The 24,340-nt window shown below is 40.9% G+C and overlaps 1 protein-coding gene across 1 annotated transcript; it reads right to left on the minus strand.

Moving 5' to 3' along the window:
* Positions 1-13,969: 13,969 nt before the first annotated feature.
* OR6B1 (olfactory receptor family 6 subfamily B member 1) lies at positions 13,970-14,896 on the minus strand. The gene has a single exon (XM_017647463.3). The coding sequence runs from the start codon at positions 14,894-14,896 to the stop codon at positions 13,970-13,972; it is 927 nt and encodes a 308-aa protein (XP_017502952.2).
* Between the last annotated feature and the right edge of the window lie 9,444 nt (positions 14,897-24,340).

Below are 24,340 nucleotides of genomic sequence, written 5' to 3' on the forward strand. Positions count from 1 at the left end.
TTGACCACATGGTCTCAGCACAACATGGAATTTTCAGTGTCTCAGTCTAAACATGAGTAAAAAGGCACACATTCCAAATGTTAAATATGTTTTATGCAGTTAACAATAGCTGTGCTAGCCGGCTCTCAATTCTGAGCTTGTTACCATGACAACCTTCAGAGCAAAAGGAAAGGTCGATGAAGTTGCTCTGATCCAGAAGCTTTGCATGGCTGTTTGAGGCTTCATAATTTTTTATATCAAATAAACCACAGCCAACCTTCATGCACAGTAATTCATACGTCAGAAATCTTAAATTACCTAAATGGCGTATTTCAATATAACATTCCCCTATGTATATGCTTATGGGCTCATAATTGGCCCAATCCACAGACGCTTCTAGACATCAGAAGAATCTGGCAATGAACAACAGGAAAAAAAGGAAGATCATTCTGCAAGTGGTTTCCAGTCCTCGTCATCCGCTCTGATGATGCCAGACAGCATGTGAGAAGAAACAGGTTGAAGACGCAGCAGCCTTAGTCCCCGCAAACTGCTAGACGGCTAAGCCTTTGTTTGGTTAATAGTGACCCATCTACCCTTGTCTGGGCATCCTGAGACCTGTCAATACTTCCTCCTCATCACAGAAGTACGCATATGCCTCGTGCATGTATTTTAATGGGATCATACTGCACACCACCTTTGTAATTACTTATTTGTAAACTGCTTTTTCACTCAATAATATATGATAAGCCATGATCCATGTCATTTGCTTTTTGTTTCAGCCACACGATTTCCCATCATAAGGCTATACCATACTTCACTTCACCCGACTCGGTATTTTAACACCCTGGGGTTCTCTTTTTTCAATTTTTCTGCTACAAACAGCATTGTAATAAGCACCCCATTAGTTATTTCCAAACATATGCATTTCCTTAGCATAAATGTCTAAACTACAAGTTTTGCTTTACTCCCAGCATTACTAGCTTTCTTCATGGACCACGATCCTCTTATTCTCACTACAGGCTTCTGCACTCAATTTTGTTCTGCCTATAAAACTTTGAACACTTACTTTTTGCCAACCACTAAACTAAGTACTTTACCTCATTTATTTATTTAATCTTCCTAAGTGATGCAGTGGAGTAGATGCAGTTTTAGCAGCCTCACTGCACATGAGGAAACTGAGGCACAGGAAGGTTTCAATTCTCCAATGTTTGCCCAGCAGGGACTAGCTCCAAACCAGGCTGTGCAGTCCCAGAGCTTGTGTTTCAGCCATACACTCTGCCTGTCATGAGGGGCCCCTCTCATCATTCAGGGTGTGTGTGTATAAAATGCTGCCTTCTCCTAGCCTGCCTAGACCGTGGTTTCTAAGGCATTTGCCAGTCGCACATCACCATCCTGCTTATTTGCCACTTGCCCTCCCTGCCCCACTGCCCCAAATCTACTCTTTGACAAATAAATAATGAATACATGCCAATACCAATTTAACCTTCTAGTGAGAGATACAACAGGAAGACAAAGGGGTTTGTCCCAACAGCACTGAAGAACAGAAATTTATAGTCATTCAGGAAAGGAATACCAAAATAAGATTACAAAATTAGATATAATCGCACTGAACTTTTTACAGTTCAATAAGCCATATCAACTTTGGTTCAATTTCTCTGACTAGGCTGCAAAATTTTATCTTAAAGTCTACAGGTTGACATCTAACAGCATAGGGCTCTATACTCTGCATCTTTGTCAGTTGTAAATGTTATTCTAACATATGTCAAGATTCCACAGGATCAAGGAGGCTTATTAGAAAAGTCTCTGCATAATATTAAAAAATTCGAGAAATTATCATTTTGCCTTTTTCCAAGTCTGAGATCATTTTTTAAACAAGAGCCGTCGCTGCACATAGAGAAAGGATTGTGTAATACTTCATCATCTTGGACCTGGAGCTTGACAGTGTCCAGTGAGAACTGGGTCGTCTCCATTTAGTGATAGTAGGGGATGACAGGGGAGGATTTCTTTTTGTCAGCATGGCCATTTTAGAAAATGCATCTTGGAAAATGAGGCACATGGGGTTGCAGGCAACCAACGTGGAGTAGGTAGAGGTCATTTGCAGTTTTGAGCAACCAAGCTCAAATGACTCTCTTGGTAATATAATCCAATTTCACATCTAGAATGTTCTTTGCCCAAGTAGCCACATGTCATGCCCCCTCAGCTTCCTCACATAGTCATTCAATGCCACTTTCTCAGCAAGAGCTTCTGTAACCATCCTAATTAAGGTTTCAAATCCTCAGCAGCCCTTTCTATTATTCTTCAATGCTTTCCTCCCTCATAGTGCCTATTGTCACCTGAACTGGGATGAGCTGTTTACCTAGAGCAGCTGTTAACAAATTATAACAAACTTAATGACTTAAAAAACAAATTTATTTTCTAACAACTCTGGAGGCCAGAAGTCCAAAGTCAAGGTGTGAGCAGAACTGCACTTCCTTTGAAAGTTCTTGTGGAGATTCTCCTTGCCTCTTCCAGTGTTTTTGGTGCCTCCAGGCATTTCTTGGCTTGCAGCAGCTTAAGTCCAAACTCCACCTCCATCTTCCCATAGTGTTCTCTGACTTCTCCCCTTCTCTCTCTTAAAGAGAACTTGTCACTGGATTTAGAGCCAACATAGATAATTCAGGATGATCTCATTTCAAGATCTGTAACTTAATTATGTTTCAAAGACCCTTTCTCCAAATAAGTTCAAGATTAGAAGTTCTAAGTTGAGGATGTGGACATATCATTTTGGGAGGCACCATTCTACCCACTACATTACGTATGTATGCATGCATTACATATATACAAATACATTGTCTGCTATCTGTTCCCATCTATGAGGGTGATGAAATTTTGTGTTTTGTTATTACTGTATCCCTATCACTTAAAATACTGCTTAATATTCAATAAATGTTACTTGAGTGAATGAATAAGAGTCACTTAAAAAGCATACCATATGTGAGAGGCAGAAAATGATGGTGGCTTGAGAGTGAGGCAGAAACCTCCTCCCTAAGTCACATAGAACACAAAAATACAGCAAATACAACTAATCCTGAAAGAACAATTGGAAAGAAGACTGCAACAGATGACCCACATCTGGGGAAAAGAGAAAACCTCATGGAAAAGGGTAAAGTAGCAAAGCTGTGATCTGGTGGGACCCAAGCCCTCCCCTCAACCCCAAATCACAGGCGGGAGGAGAAGAGCCCAGGACTGCTAAACATCCATGCCTGGAGATGTACTCCAAGAGCATGAACCCAGATTACATGGTGCTTGTGGAGAACAGCTGCGCACAACCAGCTGCTCTGGGACAAAAGAAGATGGGCACTTCAAAAACTTCCCAACAGCAAAAGGGGGACTAAAGGGTAAGGATTACACAGAGCTAGCTGCTCAGGAGAAAGGACAAGTGGAGAAAATCATCCCGGTGCACTCAGCCCAGCAGGTTGGGAACATTCAGGAACTTCAGGTGCTCCATCCCCATGGTTGGTAATGCAGTGCTAAGGCCCCCCCACTGTGATATGCAGCCTGCTACTCCTTCCTCCCAGCTAGCACTGGTTCACAAACCTGCTGCCCCCACTACTGTGCCAGGCCAGCCAGAGGGTGGCCCCACCTATGGCAGCTACAGAGGTAGAAAACAGAGACTCCTCCCTATGTGCTCGGCCCACTGGCCCTGGCAGTGGAGGCAGGCATCACATCCAGGAAGCAAGAAAGAGCTCTTTCCTCCTGGCAGGCACCAGCACTGCTCACCTGCAACCCTGCCATCTCTCCAGGTGCTGGGCAGTTCCAGAGAGTAGAGCTTCTGGTCAAGAGAGGATGCCACCTACAAAGTTATTACTCCATAGTAATCATTACAAATATGAAATGGCAAAAGAACCTTGTACAACCCAAAATCCCTCAAACACCAGAAAGAGGGCTAAAAGTAACGGAAATCACCTATTGTCTTGATGAAGATTTCAAAGTAAAAATCATAAACATGCTCACAGACCTACAGAAAAATATTTAAGATCTCAGGGAGGACTCCAAGAAAGAGATAGAAACTTTGAATAATACAGTATCTGAAAAGAAACATACAATGGAAGGATTTAAAAACAGATTAGATGAGATAGAGGAGAGAGTAAGTGAAATAGAAATTAGAGAACAGGAATATAAAGAAGCAGAAGCACAGAGAGAAAAAGGGATCTCTAGGAATGAAAGAGTAATAAGAGAATTGTATGACCAATCCAAACAGAACAATATTCACATTATAGGGCTACCAGAAGAAGAAGAGAGAGAAAAAGGGATAGAAAGTTCTTTGAGGAAATAATTGCTGAAAAGTTCCCCAATCAGCAAACAGAAATAGTCTTTCAGGCCATGGAAGTGCACAGATCTCCCAACACAAGGGACCCAAGAAAGACAACACCAAGACATAGAATAATTAAAGTGGAAAATATCAAGGATAAGGACAGAGTATTAAAAGCAGCCAGAGAGAGATAAAAGATCACCTACAAAGGAAAACCCATCAGGCTATCATCAGACTTCTCAGTAGAAACCTTACAGGCCAGAAGGGAGTGGCATGATGTATTTATGCAATGATGAAGAAAAGGCCTCAAACCAAGAATACTCTACCCAGCAAGATTATCATTAAAATTTGAAGCAAGAATTAAACAATTTCCAGATAAGCAAAAGTTGAGGAATTTACTTCTCACAAACCATCTCTACAGTGTATTTTGAAGGGACTGCTCTAGATGAAAGTGTTCCTAAGGCTAAAGAGCTGTCACCAGAGAAAATAAAACCCCAGTAAAGGAAGCAGACCAATTAATTAATAATCAAATGCAAAATTAAATCAGCTACCCACAAAGTCAGTCAAGGGATACACAAAGAGTACAGAATACGACACCTAACATATAAAGAGTGAAAGGGGAAGAAAAAGAAGGGAGAAAAACAAAACAACAACAACAACAAAAACCTTTACAATGTGTTTCTAATAGTGTAATAAGCAAGTTAAGTTAGGTAGTTAGATAGTAAAGAACCTGCCCTTGAGTCTTTGGTAACCACAAATCTAAACCCTGCAATGGCAATAAGTACATATCTGTCAATAACCCTAAATGCAAAAGGACTGAATCCACCAATCAAAAGACATAGAGTTACAGAATGGATAAAAAAACAATACCTGGAGGGAGGAGCCATGATGGTGGTGTGAATAGGGCAGTGGAAATCTCTTCCCAACACCATACATATTTTTGAAAATACAACAGATACAACTATTCCTAAAAGAGAGACCAGAGGATACAGTACAACAAACAGCCAGGCTACATCTACATCTGGAGAACTCAGCATTTCACGAAGGGGGTAAGATACAAGCCGTGGCCCAGTGGGACCTGAGCACTTCCCCCACCCCAGCTTACCGGTGGGAGGAGAGGAGTCAGAGTGGGGAGGGAGTGGGAGCCCAGGACTGCTAAACACCCAGCCCTAGTCATCTGCACTGGAGGGCAGACACACACTGCATGGTGTACTGAATGTTAGGGAAGAGGAAAAGTAAAATTCTGCGAGTGGGTTCCCACATCTGGCTCCCCAGAACGAAAGAAAATTGAGTGCTTTTTGAAACTCTTAAAGGGACAAGAGCCTCACAGCTGGATGTAATTGTCCTGGCACACTCAGCCCAGCAGGCTGGGAATCCTGAGGATCTTCAGGCACCCAAGCCTCCTGGGTGGCAATGCAGCTCTGAAGCCGCTCATGGCAATAAACAGCCTGCTATTTATTCCCCCACCAGCAGGCATGACCCTGCCACAGCGGCTGAGCAACCAGAGAGCAGCCATGCCCACAGCAGCCACCCAAGGTCTCCTCCAGGTATGCAGCTACTCGGGCAAGACTCAGAGGCAGCTGCTGGCATGCAGCTGCCCGGTGCAGGCAGAGGAAGTTGGGGCAAGGTATGAAGGGGTGCCGTTATCATAGGAGAACACACCCGGTGCACCTGCCACTGCCCACAGGGCTCTGGGCTTCCCTGATGGTGGCCCTGCACATGGCAACTCAGGGACTAAACAGGAGGATACTCCCGGTATGCAGGTACCTGGCACAGGCAGTGGAGAAGGGCAAGGTGAACAGCAAGCAGGAAGGGACTTTGTTCCCCCAGCTGACACACACGCCACCTGCCTACAGCTACCTCCATTGCCATGAAGAGGCAGAAAAATTTGGTCCAGTCCAGAATTACCCAGACAACCCCTAAGAGAGGGCCTGGGGAGATAGATTTAAACAATATTCCTTAAAAATAAATCAAAATAAAGGTCATAACCATGCTGATGGACCTGCAGAGAAGTATGCAGGAGCGAAGGGATGAAGTCAGGAGGGAGAAAACAGAAATAAAACAATCTCTGGAAGGACTTAGAGCAGACTGGATGAGGTTCAAGAGACTGGTAATGGAATAGAAATCAGAGAACAAGAATAGAGAGAAGCTGAGGCAGAGAGAGATAAAAGGACCTTCAGGAATGAAAGAATATTAAGAGAACTGTGTGACCAACTCAAAGGGGAAAATATTCAGATTATAGGAGTAGCAGAAGAAGAAGAGAGAGAAAAAGGGATAGAAAGTATATTTGAAGAAATAATTGCTGAAAACTTCCCCAAGCTGGGGGAGGAAATAGTCTCTCAGACTATGGAAGCCCACAGATCTCCCAACACAAGGAACCCAAGGAGGACAACACCAAGACATATAATAATTAAAATGGCAAAGATCAAAGACAAGGACAGAGTATTAAAGGTAGCCAGAGAGAGAAAAAAGGTCACCTACAAAGGAAAATCCATCAGGCTATCATTAGACTTCCCAACAGAAACCTTACAGGCCAGAAGAGAATGGCATGATATATTTAATGCAATGAAACAGAAGGGCCTTGAACCAAGAGTACTGTATCCAGTACGATAATCATTTAAATATGAAGAAGGGATTAAACAATTCCCAGACAAGCAAAAGTTGAGGTAATTTGCCTCCCACAGACCACCTCTACAGGATATTTTAAAAGGACTGCCCTAGATGGAAGTACCCCTAAGGCTAAATAGATGTCACCAGAGAAAGTGAAATCACAGCAAAGAAAGCAGACCAACCAAATACTAACTAAAGGCAAAAAATAAAATCAACTATTCACTAAAGCAGTTAAACGAAACACAAAAAGAGTACAGAACAAAACACCTAACATATAAAGAATGGAGGAGGAGGAATAATAAGGGAGAGAAATAAAGAATCATAAGACTGTGCTTATAATAGCTTAATAAGAGAGTTAAGTTAGATGGTTAGATAGTAAAGAATCTAAAGCCTGCAATGGCAATAAGTACATATCTTTCAATAATCACCCTAAATGTAAATGGACTGAATGCACCAATCAAAAGACACAGAGTAATACAATGGTAAAAAAAGCAAGACCCCTCTATATACTGCTTACAAGAGACACACCTCAAACCCAAAGACATACACAGACTAAAAGTCAAGGGATGGAAAAGATAATTCATGCAAACAATACGGAGAAAAAAGCAGGTGTTGCAGAACTAGTATCAGACAAAATGGACTTCAAAACAAAGAAAGTAATGAGATAAAGAAGGACATTACATAATGATAAAGGACTCAGTCCAACAAGAAGATATAACCATTATAAATATATATGCACCCAACACAGGAGCACCAACATATGTGAAACAAATACTAACAGAATTAAAGGAGGAAATAGACTGCAATGCATTCATTCTGGGAGACTTCAACATTCCACTCACTCCAAGGGACAGATCCACCAGACAGAAAATAAGTAAGGACACACAGGCACTGAACAACACATTAGAACAGATGGACCTAACAGACATCTACAGAACTCTACATCCAAAAGCAACAGGATACACATTCTTCTCAAGTGCACATGAAACATTTTCCAGAATAGACCACATACTAGGCCACAAAAAAAGATTCACTAAATTCAAACAGATTGAAATTATATCAACAAACTTCTCAGACCACAAACGCATAAAACTAGAAATAAATTCTACAAATAAAACAAAAAGGCTCACAAACACATGGAGGCTTAACAACATGCTCCTAAACAATCAATGGATTAATGACCAAATTAAAATAGAGGTCAAGTAATATATGGAGACAAATGACAACAACACAAAGCCCCAACTCCTATGGGACGCAGCGAAGGAAGTTCTAAGAGGAAAGTATATAGCAATACAGGCCTATTTAAAGAAGGAAGAACAATCCCAAATGAATAGTCTAAAGTCACAATTATTGAAACTGGAAAAGGAAGAACAAATGAGGGCCAAAGTCAGCAGAAGGAAGGACATAATGAAGATCAGAGAAGGAATAAATAAAATTGAGAAGAATAAAACAATAGAAAAAAATCAATGAAACCAAGAGCCGGTTCTTTGAGAAAATAAACAAAATAGAGAAGCGTCTAGCCAGACTTATTAAGATAAAAAGAGAATCAACACACATCAACAGAATCAGAAATGGGAAAGGATAAATCACGACGGACCCCACAGAAATACAAAGAATTATTAGAGAACACTATGAAAAATTATATGCTAACAAATTGGATAACATAGAAGAAGTGGACAACTTTCTAAAAAAATACAACCTTCCAAGACTGACCCAAGAAGAAACAGAAAATCTGAATAGACCAATTACCAGTGATAAAATTTAATTGGTAATCAAAACACTACTTAAGAACGAAATGCCTGTACAAGATGGCTTCACCACTGAATTTTATCAAACATTTAGAGAAGACCTTAAACCCATCCTCCTTACAGTTTTCCAAAAAGTAGAAGAGGAGAGAATACTTCCACACTCATTCTGTGAGGCCAGCATCACTCTAATACCAAAACCAGGCAAAGACACCACAAAAAAAAGGAAAATTACAGACCAATAGCCCTGATGAACAAAGATGAAAATATACCCAACAAAATATTAGCAAACCAAATTCAAAAATACATCAAAAATGTCATCCATCATGATCAAGTGAGATTTATTCCAGGGATGCAAGGATGGTACAACATTCAAAAATCCATCATCATCATCCACCACATCAACAAAAAGAAGGATGAAAACCACATGGTCATCTCGATACATTTTGAAAAAGCATTCAACAAAGTTCAACATCAATTCATGATAAAAACTCAACAAAATGGGTATAGAGGGCAAGTACCTCAACATAATAAAGGCCATATATGACCAACCCACAGCCAACATCATATTTAACAGCAAAAAGCTGAAAGCTTTTCCTCTAAGTTTGGGAACAAGTCAAGCATGCCCACTCTCCCCACTTTTATTCATCATAGTTTTGGAGGCCCTAGCCATGACAATCAGACAACACAAATAAATAATATGCATCCAGATTGGTAAGGTACAAGTTAAACTCCCACTGAAGATGATATGATGTTATACATAAAAAATCCTAAAGAATCCACCCCAAAACTACTAGAACTAATAATTGAATTCAGCAAAGTTGCAGATACAAAATGAATACACAGAAATATGTGCCATTCCTATATATTAATGATGAACTAGCAGGAAGAGAAATCTATAAAACAATTCCATTCACAATTGCATCCAAAAGAATAAACCTAATCAAGGAAGTAAAAGACCTATATCCTGAAAACTACAAGATACTCATGAGAGAAATTAAAGAAGACACCAATAAATGGAAATACATCCCATACTCATGGATAGGAAGAATTAATATTGTCAAAATGGCCATCCTGCCTAAAACAATCTACAGATTCAATGCAATCCCTATCAAAACATTGACAGCATTCTTCAATGAACTAGAACAAATAGTTCTAAAATTCATATGGAACCACAAAAGACCCCGAATAGCCAAAGCAATCCTGAGAAAGAAAAATAAAACTGAGGGGATTACACTTCCAGTTTCAAGCTCTACTACAAAGCCACAGTAATCAAGACAATTTGGTAATGGCACAGGAACAGACCCATAGATCAATGCAACAGAACAGAGAGCCCAAATATAAACCCAAGCATACATGGTCAATTAATATATGATAAAGGACCCATGGATATACAATGAGAACATGACAGCCTCTTCAACAACTGGTGTTAACAAAACTGGACAGCTAAGTGTAAGAGAATGAAACTGGATTATTGTCTAAGTGTGTACACAAAAGTAAACTCAAAATGGATCAAAGACCTGAATCTAAGTCATGAAATCATAAAACTCATAGAAGAAAACATAAGCAAAAATCTCTTGAATATAAACATTTGCAACTTTTTTCTGAACACATCTCCTTCAGCAAGGGAAACAAAAGCAAAAATGAACAAATGGGACTATATCAAACTAAAACGTTTCTGTACAGCAAAGGACACCATCAGCAGAACAAAAAGGCATCCTACAGTATGGGTGAATATATTAATAAATGAGACATCCAATAAGGGGTTAACATCCAAAATACATAAAGATTTCACATACCTCAACACCCAAAAAGCAAATAACACAATTAAAAAATGGACAGAGGATCTGCACAGACACTTTTACAAAGAAGAAATTCAGATGGCCAACAGGCACATGAAAAGATGCTCCACATCACTAATTATGAGGGAAATGCAAATGAAAACCACAATGAGATATCACCTCACAGCAGTTAGGATGGCCAGTATCCAAAAGACCAGGAACAAGAAATGCTGGTCAGGATATGGAGAAAGGGGAACCCTCCTACACTGTTTGTGAGAAGGTAAGTTAGTTCAAGCACTGTGGAAAGCAATATGAAGGTTCTTCAAAAAACTAAAAATAGAAATACCATTTGACCCAGGAATTCCACTCCTAGGAATTTATCCTAAGAATATAGGACCCCTGCTTCAAAAAGACATATGCACCCCTATGTTTATCGCAGCACTAATTATAATAGCCAAAAAATGAAAACAACCTAAGTGTCCAACAGTAGATGAATCGATAAAGAAGATGTGGTACATATACACAATGGAATATTATTCAGCCATTAGAAGAAAACAAATCCTACCATTTGCAACAACATGGATGGAGCTAGAGGGTATTATGGTCAGTGAAATAAGACAGGCAGAGAAAGACAAATACCAAATGATTCTACTCATTTGTGAAGGATAACAAAGAAAAACTGAAAAAAAACAAGTAGTAGTAGACTCACAGACTCAGATAAGGGACTAGCATTTACCAAAGGGGAGGGGTGGGGGAGGGCAGGTGGGGAAGAAGGGAGAAGGAGATTAAAGGCCATTGTGATTAGCACACATAATGTGGGGGGGGCACAGGGACGGCAGTATAGCACAAAGACAAGTAGTGACTCTAGGGCCTCTTACTATGCTGATGGACAGTGACTGTAATGGGTGTGAGTGGGGACTTGATGGGTGAATGCAGTGACCACAGTGTTCCTCATGTGAAACTGTTATAAGATTACATATCAATGATACCTGAATAAAAAGAGAAAAAAATGTATACTGCAGGTATAACTAATATATTTGATTTGATTTAATGAATTCCCTTATGGGTTTGGTTGGTGATAACTGAATCCTAGGTTTGGTCTCTGGATAAGCTGCTACCGCTGAGCACCAGACTCTAGAGCAGGCTTACCCTATGCAGGTAGACTGGCTCAAAGAGTCTAACTTGCTCTGTGCGTCTCACCTTCCGGCCGCATGGATCCATTACCCTGCTATCCATCATCTTCTCTTGGTTGAGGCTGATTCCTACATGGATCTGATCTGTACTCTCTACTTTGCTTATTCCATGCATTTCGGTATTCGTCTCACAAAGAGGTCAAGGCTACATTACTGATTCCCTCTGCTCTCTGAGACACAATAGCATCTACAAAGCAACCCTACTTCCCCACTCTCCCTCACCTAGCCAGTTATGAGAAATGAAACATACGGAGCCTCCCAGACTAAGGTATGTGGAGCTCGGTCAGTGTGGGTGGATTCAGATTGGTCTAGAGAAACTCCCCAGCTAGTTTCCCCATGGAAACCCTAAAAAAGTTTCAACCTGCCTAGCTAGATCTTATTCTGGCTCAGATCTTTACCTATCAAGCTATTTTATATCATGCAATTGATCCTAATAACCATTGTGTAAGAGAAGCAAAGAAAGAATTATTATTCCTATTTAACACATGAAGAATCAGTATTTCAGAGAGTTTAGATAGTGTCTCAGGTCACATGATGCAAATATATCTGAGACTGAAACCGATTGTCAGCAGCCAGGCAGTTGGTTGTTTTTATCCCTCATTTATCAATTCTTGCTGAAGTTGTCTTTGCCTGAATGTCTATATTTCATACCCCAATATGACTATGCCATTATGTTTTGATTCATCTGAATTATCTCAGAAAATTATCATTTTTCTTTACATCTTTGGTTTCAAATGGAAATACAGTCATAACCACTTTTTTATTGCATCAAAGGACCAAATATGTTCTAGGAGCAAATATTAAATCATTTCTATTATAAAACTCATTTCCTTTTGTATTTATTCCCTAAATAAGGTAGGCTTGTATTTTATCATTGTTTTTTTAACTTCCTGAGGAATATACTTCACATTTGTCCATTTTTATTTTATTAACAAATTCATCAGGTATAGCAATTAATGATTCCAACAGAATGCCACACGCATGGCTTCCACACTCAGCTGAAGAAGCATGTATTCCCTCTAGGGAGAGTATGTGAACCAAGGAAAGAAACCCAGGGCTCAGACTCAAGAGACCTCGGCTCTGACCTCAGCTCCCCACTGTCTGTGGTTAGGGTATTTACTTCCTTAAGTTTCTATTCTAGAAATTTATAAAATGTAGCAAAGCATCCCACCTACTGCCTCTTACTTCAAAAGAAAGAGAAAATGTTCTTCGAAGAGTTATTTATTCTTAGATGAAAGAGGTGGCAAAAGCTAATAGCCATCCTATTTTAAACTGTTCTAATGGAAGATTTAAATTCCTCCTGGCACTGGCATGTTATATTGAACACAGCTTAAAGTATAGCTTCCTTGGATACTGACAAAACTATGAACCAAGCGGGGGCATATCTATGTATCCTTGTGTGGGTGTGTGAGCTCATTTGATCAAAAAGGTCTGGCATACATGCACAGAGCATCTGATCAATGAGTTGAGAGTCACTGTGGCACACAATGAAAATCTGTCAAATCCCAAAATTGGGCTACTTTTATGTTGGACTTGTGATGAGAGAGTGATGGCAAGGAAGGAAAGGAAAAATGAGTAGGGGTCAGAGGACACGGGGATCAGGAGCAAAGATGGCTGATGAGGGCGCTTTCATTCAGCAAAGTCTATGCTTGATGATATTTATTTATCATCTATTCTGTGCTCATCCCTAGAGGATAAAAGCATGTTACAATGCACAGAAGGGAAATACAAAATTCAGTACAAAGTAACTATATGTTATGTCAGAAGACAAATATAACTGTATTCGGTACAGGTCATGTATAGCTAACTGAAAGCACTTTAGCTGTTTGAAGCAGAAAGGAATTTAATACAGGGAACCAGGTGCTTACAAAAGGTGTTGGAAGAAGTAGAGGAGATGTCTTTAGCCTCTGTTATCAAGACTGACTCCAACACAACATCCAGGACGGTATTGCGGAGGGTGCTGCCTCAGTCAGGGAACCGGGAATCCAGGAAGCCGGGAAGTCAGGAAGCCATCATAAAATCTGTTGGCCCCAAAGCTTTAATGCTTGCTAAATCCTAAAATAGTTCACTCATACACTGCCATCTCTCTGCATGTAACTCAGATATTTACTCACTGTCTTAGAAACCCCCCTTTAGGTCAGAGCCAAAGAGCATTCTCTACGCAGGCAGCATGCCCTGAGAGCACAGACCACATGTGCAGGTGCAGACCTCACGGAACAACCAAGAGCCTGTGGTTGGTGCAGATGTGGTGATGTCATACTGACATGAGTAACACCTGGCTGAGGCATTAAAGGAGAATGGATGGAGTATGGAAGAACAGGTACCAGATCAAAGTATTTTTTTCTGATAACTCGTAATAGACTAGTCCAATCAGATGGCCTGGCAATAGGCCAGTTTCTTCAGAGCTTCTTTGACCTCTCGGTTCCGTAGGCAATAAATGAAAGGGTTGACAGCAGGGGTGACAATGGCATAGAAGATGGAAATAACTTTGTTCATGTTGAAGGCATGGATGGCTCGGGGACGGGCATACATGAAAATAGTGGCTGAATAGAAGATGGTGACCACCACGAGGTGGGAGGCGCAAGTAGAGAATGCTTTCTGCTTTCCCGTGGGCATGCGTAGAACAGTGGCCAGAATGCATCCGTAAGACAGCACAGTGATGGAGAGGGGGAAGAGGAAAATGAGCAGTGCCAGGACAAAGTCCACCAACTCAGCCTTGGACATGTCTGTACAGGAGAGATTGAGGACCGGAGAGATGTCACAAAAGAAGTGGTTGATGACATTGGGACCACAGAAGCTGAGGTGAGAGATGAAGTAGATCTTAGCCAAGGAGATACCAAAGCCAGTGGCCCAGCAACCAAGAGCCAGACAGCAGCAGAGCCGGTGGCTCATGACAGTCGGGTAGTGGAGCGGACGGCAGATGGCCACATACCGGTCATAGGCCATGGCAGCGAGGAGCACACATTCAGTGCACATGAGCGCGATGAAGAAGTAAAGCTGGATCATACAGTGAGTAAAGGGAATGCTGCTGCTCGCAGACCAAAAACTAAACAGCAACTTGGGTGCAGTCACGGAGATGTACCAGGTCTCCAGGAAGGACAGGTTGGCCAGGAAGAAGTACATGGGCTTGTGCAGTGTCCGGCTCTGCTGCACCAACAGGATGATGACAACGTTTTCCACCACTGTCAGAACATAGGCACCAAGGAACATCAGAAACAGGGCTACACGCACGCCCCAGTTCCCGGGGAACCCCACCAGAATGAATTCGGTGACTTGTGTCTGGTTCTCTGCTTCCATATCAGAGACACAGGGCTTAGCTCCCCTGGGAGGAAAAATGACGTGGTCAGACTCCATGGTCCAGTTAGAATCTTCCACCCTTTGCCTTCTCTGACTAGCAATAATAGTAGCAGATATCACTTATTAATAATTAAGTATAGGCTAGACTATACGCTGAGTACATTACATACATAATTTAATTCTCACATAGCCCCTTTCCATATGTTATTATGCCCATTTTAGTAGTGAAGAAACTGAACCTTGGGGTGGTATTGAGTAACTTACCAAGTTCCCACTGGTAGCAGGGCAGGAATCACATTCAAGTCTGAGTCTAAAGCCCATGCTCTATCTAATATTCTATACCACCCTCACAACTACCCCAAAATTAAACAGTATCAACCTCCATATTCCAGGTTACCATTGCCAATCCCCAGGTTGTAATCCACAAAACAATACTAGTCTCACTGGCCCATCTACCCAGAGTTCTGGAAGTTCTTCCTTGTAACTCACTTCCCCTCACACACCATTACTTTCTTTCTCTCTCCCAAGCATGGAGATGGGAGCGTGGCTGTCGCTGTCTGTGCGGCGCATGAGAGGCCAGACCAAGCGTCAGGCTTGTCAGTATCAAAGCCCTGGACCTCAGTCAAGTACCAGGTCTGCCCCTCATTCTCTATATGACCCTGACATCTTCTCCTTTCTGAAATCCAGTGTCCTCTTCTGTAAATGTGAACATTAATATTCATTCAGAATAAAGTAAATGAAATTGCATATGAGCTATAAATGACAGTAAGTGTGAAAGGGACTCTTACTCCATATTAGGACATTACACATGTAGGTGTGGGTTTATAGGAGGGAGGAGACAAGCAAGCACAGTGGTGAGCAATAAACATGGGCTTCACTACCCGGAAGCTTTAAGTACTTGAGAGTGGAGCTGAGAGTTTCTGGGAGATTTTTTTAAATAAGCAAACAAAAAAGAAATGCATAGTAAAGTCTAAGATAATTTCTATGAAGGTTAAAAAATAGAAATTCATACTAGTGTGATCAAGGAAGTTCCTTCTGACCTCTGAGGAGGTAACATTTAGGCAGAGAAGGGTCCCAGGGCCCAGCCCTTGGAAGAGCTGCAGACAGAGGCAGCAGTGCTGAAATGGGCCACCCTGGCGATACCTGATGGTACGAGCAGAACAGCGAGGGGAAGGCAGGCGAGGCCAGAAGCTGCAGGGCCCATGGGTCACAATCAGAGCTCTGAACAGTGTTCTAGCTGCAATGGGAAGCAAGGAAGGATTCCAGCTGAGTGGGGGCACATGGCATGATTTATGCTATGCAAAAGATGCTGCAGAAGCAGGGGTGGGTGTTGTGAGATTGGAGAGAGGCTATTCAGAGAAGCTGACAGTAATCCAGAATACAGTGATTTCAGAGAAATGGGTGGATTTCAGATGGATTTTAGAAGACTCTTCAGTGATAATTGATGAACTGAACAGGGAAGTGAGAGAAAGAGAAATCAAAGAGGAATCTCAGATACATGGCTTATTATGTGGAAGAGATGCCATTTATTAAGATAAAGAAAATGAGCTGTTTACATGCATTCCCCTCAAACTGAAGAGTATGGCAATAGGCAAAAATTTGGCAGGGTTACATTTTGATCACTTTTAACATGAGGCCTGAGCAATCAGTCCAGAATATTCTCTAATAACAATTTATTGAGCACTTACTAGATGCTAGGGAGTTTGCTAAGTACTCTTCATACAATATTGCCTTTAATACACAAAACAATACTAATGAGTAGAGTTACTTTAACTTCACAGAAGATACTGTGTCTTAGATTAAGTAACATTTCCAAGTCAGAGACTGATAAAATCACGTTTACAGCAGCCGAGGTCTGACTGCAAAGGCAGGGCCCCCTAACCATTAGGTCGACTCATATACAGATGAGGAATAACTGATTTTGGACTCATTGCCACTTTTTACATTTAAAATGTTTGACTATTTTAGGAAATGTTCTCTAATTCAACTGAAATTTCATTATAGGCACTGGCTATTAGAAATGAGCCCAAAATTTTTTTAAAAAATAGCGGTATGACACAGATACATATTCAATCACACACATAAAGCAGAAATGAACATATAGAAATGCTCAAATGTATCAGAAGAGAGATAATTATTGAGCTGAGTCTTGAATATAAATAAGTGAGAGGATGGGACATTTTAGGCAGATGAATCAGTGAACAAAGGCATAGAAGCATGAACCATCTCGGCATTTTCAGGGCAGCCCCTCATTAAGACAAACCTGCTGAGTGAGTGGACAAACTGTAGGGGAATAAATTAGTAGAAAAGGGATGGAGAGAGAGACAGAGAGAAAGACTGCTAAAAATTAGTGTCAAGGGCCAGACCATGGAGACCTTCATATGAAATATTAAGGCATTTAAGACTCATCCTGTCGTATAGGCACTAAGTGACCACTAAATGCTTTTCAGTCGCTGATAACATCTTCATATTTCACTCTGGCTTTTGATGTGGGGAGGTGGATTTGGACAGGACAGGACTGCCAAACCAGAAATCGAGACCCCAGGTGGAAGGCACCCTAAGAGCAGACACTTAAAGACATGAAGGGAGAAAAATCACCCCATTCCAAGGTTTGTTAAAGGAACAAAGATAAATATAAATATACTTGTTCACAAAGTACACAGGTAACTTAGCATTCCTAGAGGTAGCTAGACCAAAAAGAGATTTCCTTACTTGTCATCAACTAAATGAACAGTGCATAGGCACTAATTATTGCGTACTGACAGGAGGAACTGACATATTTATTGTCAATGTGTAAATTTACCATAAAATGTGTCATCTTTTCAATCGTAATAGTTCCTATTCCATTATAGCATATTCAAATTTGTTACCTTCATAGCAGATTTTTACCATTGATTTAGAATCAAATATAATAGTTCTTTCTCTTCATTCTGATACCTCCTATGTATGCACTTTCCCTCAATTTTATTTGGATTCTGTACAAATGTAGGTTTCAAGCAATTAAAGTTTGATGCAGATGTAACCTCCATCCCTGCCAAGACAACAGCAGTTTGGCAACTGCCATCACAAACCAATTAATGGGAAGAGACAGCAGCCTGCAGCACGGGGACGCCAGAAAGAGGGCAGGAACCTGCTGGCTGGGGTCAGAGTCTGGGGCACATACTTCTGATCCAACACCAGGAGATGCCCCTCAAAAGTAGGGGGGGGTCCCTCTGCTCACTACATCCTGGCTGTATTTGAAGTTCAAAAGATGACACTATCACCCTCACCGATTGCCAGGAACTGAGGGTGGGTAGAAGGGGGAGGTATGACAACAGTATAAACACTTAGGATTTAAACATCGTGTGCCATAAAAACTTAGTTAGAATGTGATGCTCTAAGAGGGGACACTTACCTTGGCTCAGCAGCCTCTGCTGGGGTGGACTGTGAAAAGAAATTCTTCACTGATTCTAAAATGGGAAGAAATAGAAAAGAAAGAGTCAGGTATTGCATGGAAGAAAGGAGCACACTCTCTGTACTTAGAAGATGTGAATGGGCACAGATTAGCCAACAGCTTCCAAACCGATAGCCAGGACTAGACACGAGGTTAGCCCTGGGTACCAGGGCCACATCTGTGCCTGATGTGCCACCAGGCTGGCTTTCCCAGGACCCTGGGGCCAGAGCACCCATCACCCTCCTGGTGGCAGGGCCGTGGTCGCAGGCACACCGCACTGCGAGACCTTGGGCTTCTGAGAAGCTTACATGGGATCAAGACTTTCCGCACGTCTCTACCGAGCCCCAGGAGAAAAGCTGTGACGGTTCTGGTCTCCCCAGGAGCCATGAGACATTTCCACTTGCCTCCTGCGGGAACCTTATTGGTTCCATATGGTATTAGTTCCTTAGGGGGCAAGACCCACTTATGGCCACATGCTTTTGAAAAGACCCACATTCAAACTTATTCTTTTTTGAAATATGAAGAAAAAAAATGACTAGTTGAAGACCTATTCACAGATTTTCAATTATTATTCACTCTTCATCTTACTTGAAACAGGATGAGCATGGCAGTGCTCCACCCAAAGTAGACTTACATGGTTACACGTCAGTAAAATTTTAAATAAAAGTTTTTGTTTTAAGTGATTGTGCCCTAATTGGGTGCTAAATAAATTTCTCATGATAAGATCATCACCACTTTGTCAACTGGTTTTGGAAACCGCTTGATCAGTATTCTACACTCTGGGGCAAAACCCTAGTTTACTAAACATCCCTTTTCTGTAACCTGCTGCACTCTTAAGTAGCCCTCACATAAAGAAAAGCCGTCAACTTCACTGTTGTTTCAGTGAATTGGAAAAGGCAAATGGAGATACTGACAATTATAAGCAATTAAGTCTGCCACATGTGTTGAGGGTAATTAAGCAGCCTGTAATATAGTTTCTCATATAGGACTGAAGAATGAAAAGCAAATTATTGCAGCAAATAAAAATAAGGCACTTCTTTCAAATCTCTGACTTCAATTTATCTCAGTCTTGGAAGAACTCTGGCATCCTCTAAAATGCATAATTTGTATTATCCAATATGAATTTTAAATACATTGTGGTGCAGTGGCCACTAATAGAAATCGAAATGACAGAGTATCCACCAAACAATAGTTGTGCTAACCACATTCTGGTCAACTGCAGTAGTGGCAGTGTGACAAAAAGTGGAGCATACTTCTCCAAAAGCAGGGACTGCCCTTCTATTGTGACAGGGTGCTATGAATTGCTGAAACTTTATACTTTGTAATTACTTTGTACAAGGATTATTAAATAATCCCAAGTAGGTTGGGAATATTCAGCAGATACAAACCAGCTGTATCCTCCACCATATTGACACTATCTCACCCTGCGTCAGCTCTCGGGATACAGGGGAAGCAATAAGGCCGACTAAGGGGATCACTGCCAGGTTGTTCTTCAAGGCCTGAGGTCCCTAGGCTGGCTGGCTTCTTTTTTCAGTCTTCTTCTACATGCTGTGTTATATCCAGGGCTTTTAATCATAAACACAGATCTTATTGTTAATCGCTGAGAAGTATTCCAATGTATGGATGCTACCACATTTTGTTATGTATTCACCACTTGCTGGACATTTGGCTGTTTGGGGATCTCCTTCAGTATTTACCAGGCCTTTCACAACTGTCCTAACTTCATTCAGAGCCCGAATATCACCCGGCGGGGAGAGCTTGAGGTCTTCTCAGACTTTGCTTAGCATATGGCCAGCCCTCATATGTACACAGCTTTCTCAATTCTCAGTGTAGACCTGTGTTTCCAAAGCACTTATTCTCCGGGTATGTCCTTCCCCAACCTCTTCCCAAAATCTTTACTAGGTTCAGAGTTTCTCTTCCATACCTAGTTCTTAGAGATCTTTATCATGAGTTAATGTTGAATTATATTTACCTTTTTTGCTTCTGTTTAGATGATCAATTCGTTTTGCCTTTTAGTCTACTGATATAGTAACACATGGATTCATTTTTGGATGCTGAAGCCAATTCATATTCCTTGCATAAACCCCCCAAGGTCATGATCCATTATATTTTTGTAAACTACTAAATTTTATTTAGTAATATTTTATTAGAATTTTTGTGTATCTGTTCATGAAGATTGTCTGTCTCTGGTTTTCTTTTCTTGTCATGTCTTGGTTTGGTTTTGGTATGAAGGTAATCCTGGCTTCATAAAATACCATGGAGGAGATTCGATTAAAGATGGCGGTGTGAGAGGAGAGACAGAGGCTTCCTCCTAAAACTGGATACAATTAGAAAATTTAATTGGCGCAACTAATCCTGAGAGAGCAACAGGAAAGAGGACGGCATCAGACTGCTCACCACTGGAGAAAAGAGCAGACCTCAGTGAACGGGGTAACATACCAGAGCTGTGGCTCCACAGGACCTGAGCACCTCCCTCACCCCAGCTCACCAGCAGGAGGAAGAGAAATGGAGCAGGGAGGGAGTGGAAGGCCTGGGACTGCTGAATACCTAGCTCCGGAGATCTGCTCTGGGAGCACAAACCTACATTTCACAGTACTTTCATGAGACTCGCACGACTACTGGGTTGGAAAGTTAATATAGGCACAGTTCCTGGGGAGACGGGGATTCCGGCTGCTTGTGGAAAGCAGGGATACATATCTGGCTGCTCTGGGACAAAAACTTATACCTGTGTGCCCGGCCCACTGGCTCAGGTAGTGGAGAAAGGCACAGGAGCCAGGAGGCAGGGAACAGCTCTTTCCTCCCCCCAGTACTGCTCCCCTGCAACCCCCGACATTGCTTCAGGGGCTCAGCAGCTCCAGATTAGTGCTTCTGGACACTACAGGGCACCATATACAAACATGAAACGCCAAAGGAACCTTGTCCAGAGTAAAATTGTTAATACAACTCCCAAGAAAGATTTAATTGATATGGACCTAGTGACTATTCCTGAAAAGGAGTTCAAAATAAAAATAATCAGCATCCTAATGGAGGTACGGAAAGACATCCAAGAACTTGGAATGAATTCAGGTCATAGATCCAATCATTAAAGAGCACTATGGAGGGTATTAAAAGCAGGTTGGATACGGTGGAGGAGACAATAAATGAAATAGAAACTAGAGAAGAAGAATACAAAGACGCTGAGGCACAGAGAAAAAAGGATCTCTAAAAATGAAAGAATATTGAGAGAACTGTGTGACCAATCCACGCAGAACAATATTCGCATTATAGGGATACCAGAAGACGAAGAGAGAGAAAAAGGGATAGAAAATGTCTTTGAGGAGGTAGTTGCTGAAAATTTCCCCAATCTGGGAAAGGAGATAGTCTCTCAGGCCGTGGAGATCCACAGATCCCCCTACACAAGGAACCCAAGGAAGATAACACCAAGACACATAGTAATTACAATGGGAAAGATCAAGGATAAGGACAGACTGTTAAAAGCAGCCAGAGGCAGAAATAAGATCACATACAAAGGAAAGCCCATCAGACTAACAACAGACTTCTCAGCAGAAACCTTACAGGCCAGAAGGGAGTGGCAGGATGTATTTAATGCCATGAAGCAGAAGGGCCAGGAACCAAGATTACTTTATCCGGTGAGACAATCATTTAAATTTGAAGGAGGGATTAAACAATTTCCAGATGAGCAAAAGCTGAGACAGTTTACCTCCCACAAACCATCTCTGCAGTCTATTTTGGAGGGACTGCTATAGATGAAAGTGTTCCTAGGGTTGGATAGCTGTCACCAGAGGTAGTAAAATCATGGTAGAGAGGGTGGAGCAGCTGATTATGAGGCAAATGCAAAATTAAATTGACTATCCCCAAAGCCAATCAAGTGATAGAGAAAAAGTATAGAAACTGATACCTAATATATAAAGAATGAAGGAGGAAGAAAAAGGAGGAGAAATAGAAAAGAACCTTTATATTGTGTTTGTAACAGCATACTAAGTGAGTTAAGTTAGACTCTTAGATAGCAAGGAAATTACACTGGAACCTTCGGTAACCACGAATCTAAAGCCTGAAATGGCAGTAAGTACATAACTATCGAAAATCACCCTAAATGTAAATGGACTGAATGCACCAATCAAAAGACATAGAGTCACTGAATAGATAAAAAAAACAAGACCCATCTATATGCTGCTTACAAGAGACTCACCTCAAACCCAAAGACATGCACAGACTAAAAGTCAAGGGATGGAAAAAGATATTTCATGCAAACAACATGGAGAAAAAAGCAGGAGTTGCAGTACTAGTATCAGACAAAATAGACTTCAAAACAAAGAAAGTAACAAGAGATAAAGAAGGACATTACATAATGATAAAGGGCTCAGTCCAACAAGAGGATATAACCATTATACATATATATGCACCCAATACAGGAGCACCAGCATATGTGAAACAAATACTAACAGAATTAAAGGAGGAAATAGAATGTAATGCATTCATTCTGGGAGACTTCAACACACCACTCACTCCAAAGGACAGATCCACCAGACAGAAAATAAGTAAGGACACAGAGGCACTGAACAGCGCACTAGAACAGATGGACCTAACACACATCTACAGAACTCTACATCCAAAAGCAACAGAATACACATTCTTCTCAAGTGCACATGGAACATTCTCCAGAATAGACCACATACTAGCTCACAAAAAGAGCCTCAGTAAATTAAAATGATTGAAATCCTACCAACCAACTTTTCAGACCACAAAGGCATAATACTAGAAATAAATTGTACAAAGAAAGCAAAAAGGCTCACAAATACATGGAGGATTAAAAACACACTTCTAAATAGTCAATGGATTAATGATAAATTAAAATGGAGATTCAGCAATATATGGAAATAAATGACAAAAACAACACAAAGCCCCAACTTCCATGGGACGCAGCGAAAGCAGTCTTAAGAGGAAAGTATACAGCAATCCAGGCATATTTAAAGAAGGAAGAACAAACCCAAATGAATAGTCTAATGTCACAGTTATCAAAATTGGAAAAAGAAGAACAAATGAGGCCTAAAGTCAGCAGAAGGAGGGACATAATAAAGATCAGAGAAGAAATAAACAAAATTGAGAAGAATAAAACAGTAGAAAAAATCAATGAAACCAAGAGCTGGTACTTTGAGAAAATAAACAAAATAGATTAGCCTCTAGCCAGACTTATTAAGAGAAAAAGAGAATCAACACATATCAACAGAACCAGAAATGAGAAAGGAAATATCATGACAGACCCAACAGAAATACAAAGAATTATTAGAGAGTACTATGAAAACCTATATGCTAACAAGCTGGAAAACCTAGAAGAAATGGACAACTTCCTAGAAAAATACAACCTTCCAAGACCGACCGAGGAAGAAACACAAAACCTAAATAAACCAATTACCAGCAAAGAAATTGAAGAGGTAATCAAAAAACTACCCAAGAAAAAAACCCCTGGGCCAGATGGATTTACCTCAGAATTTTATCAGACATACAGAGAAGATATAATACCCATTCTCCTTAAAGTTTTCCAAAAACTAGAAGAGGAGGGAATACTCCCAAACTCATTCTATGATGCCAACATCACCCTAATACCAAAACCAGGCAAAGACCCCACCAAAAAAGAAAATTACACACCAATACCAATATCCCTGATGAACGTAGATGCAAAAATACTCAACAAAATATTAGCAAAGTGAATTCAAAAATACATCAAAAGGATCATACACTATGAGCAAGTGGGATTCATCCCACGGATGCAAGGATGGTACAACATTTGGAAATCCATCAACATCATCTACCACATCAACAAAAAGAAAGACAAAAACCACATGATCATCTCCATAGATGCTGAAAAAGCATTCAACAAAATTCAACATCCATTCTTGATGAAAACTCTCAGCAAAATGGGTATAGAGGGCAAGTACCTCAACATAATAAAGGCCATATATGATAAACCCACAGCCAACATTATACTGAACAGTGAGAAGCTGCAAGCTTTT

Source organism: Manis javanica, chromosome 6, assembly GCF_040802235.1.
Source record: "Manis javanica isolate MJ-LG chromosome 6, MJ_LKY, whole genome shotgun sequence".
Classification (NCBI taxonomy): domain Eukaryota; kingdom Metazoa; phylum Chordata; class Mammalia; order Pholidota; family Manidae; genus Manis; species Manis javanica.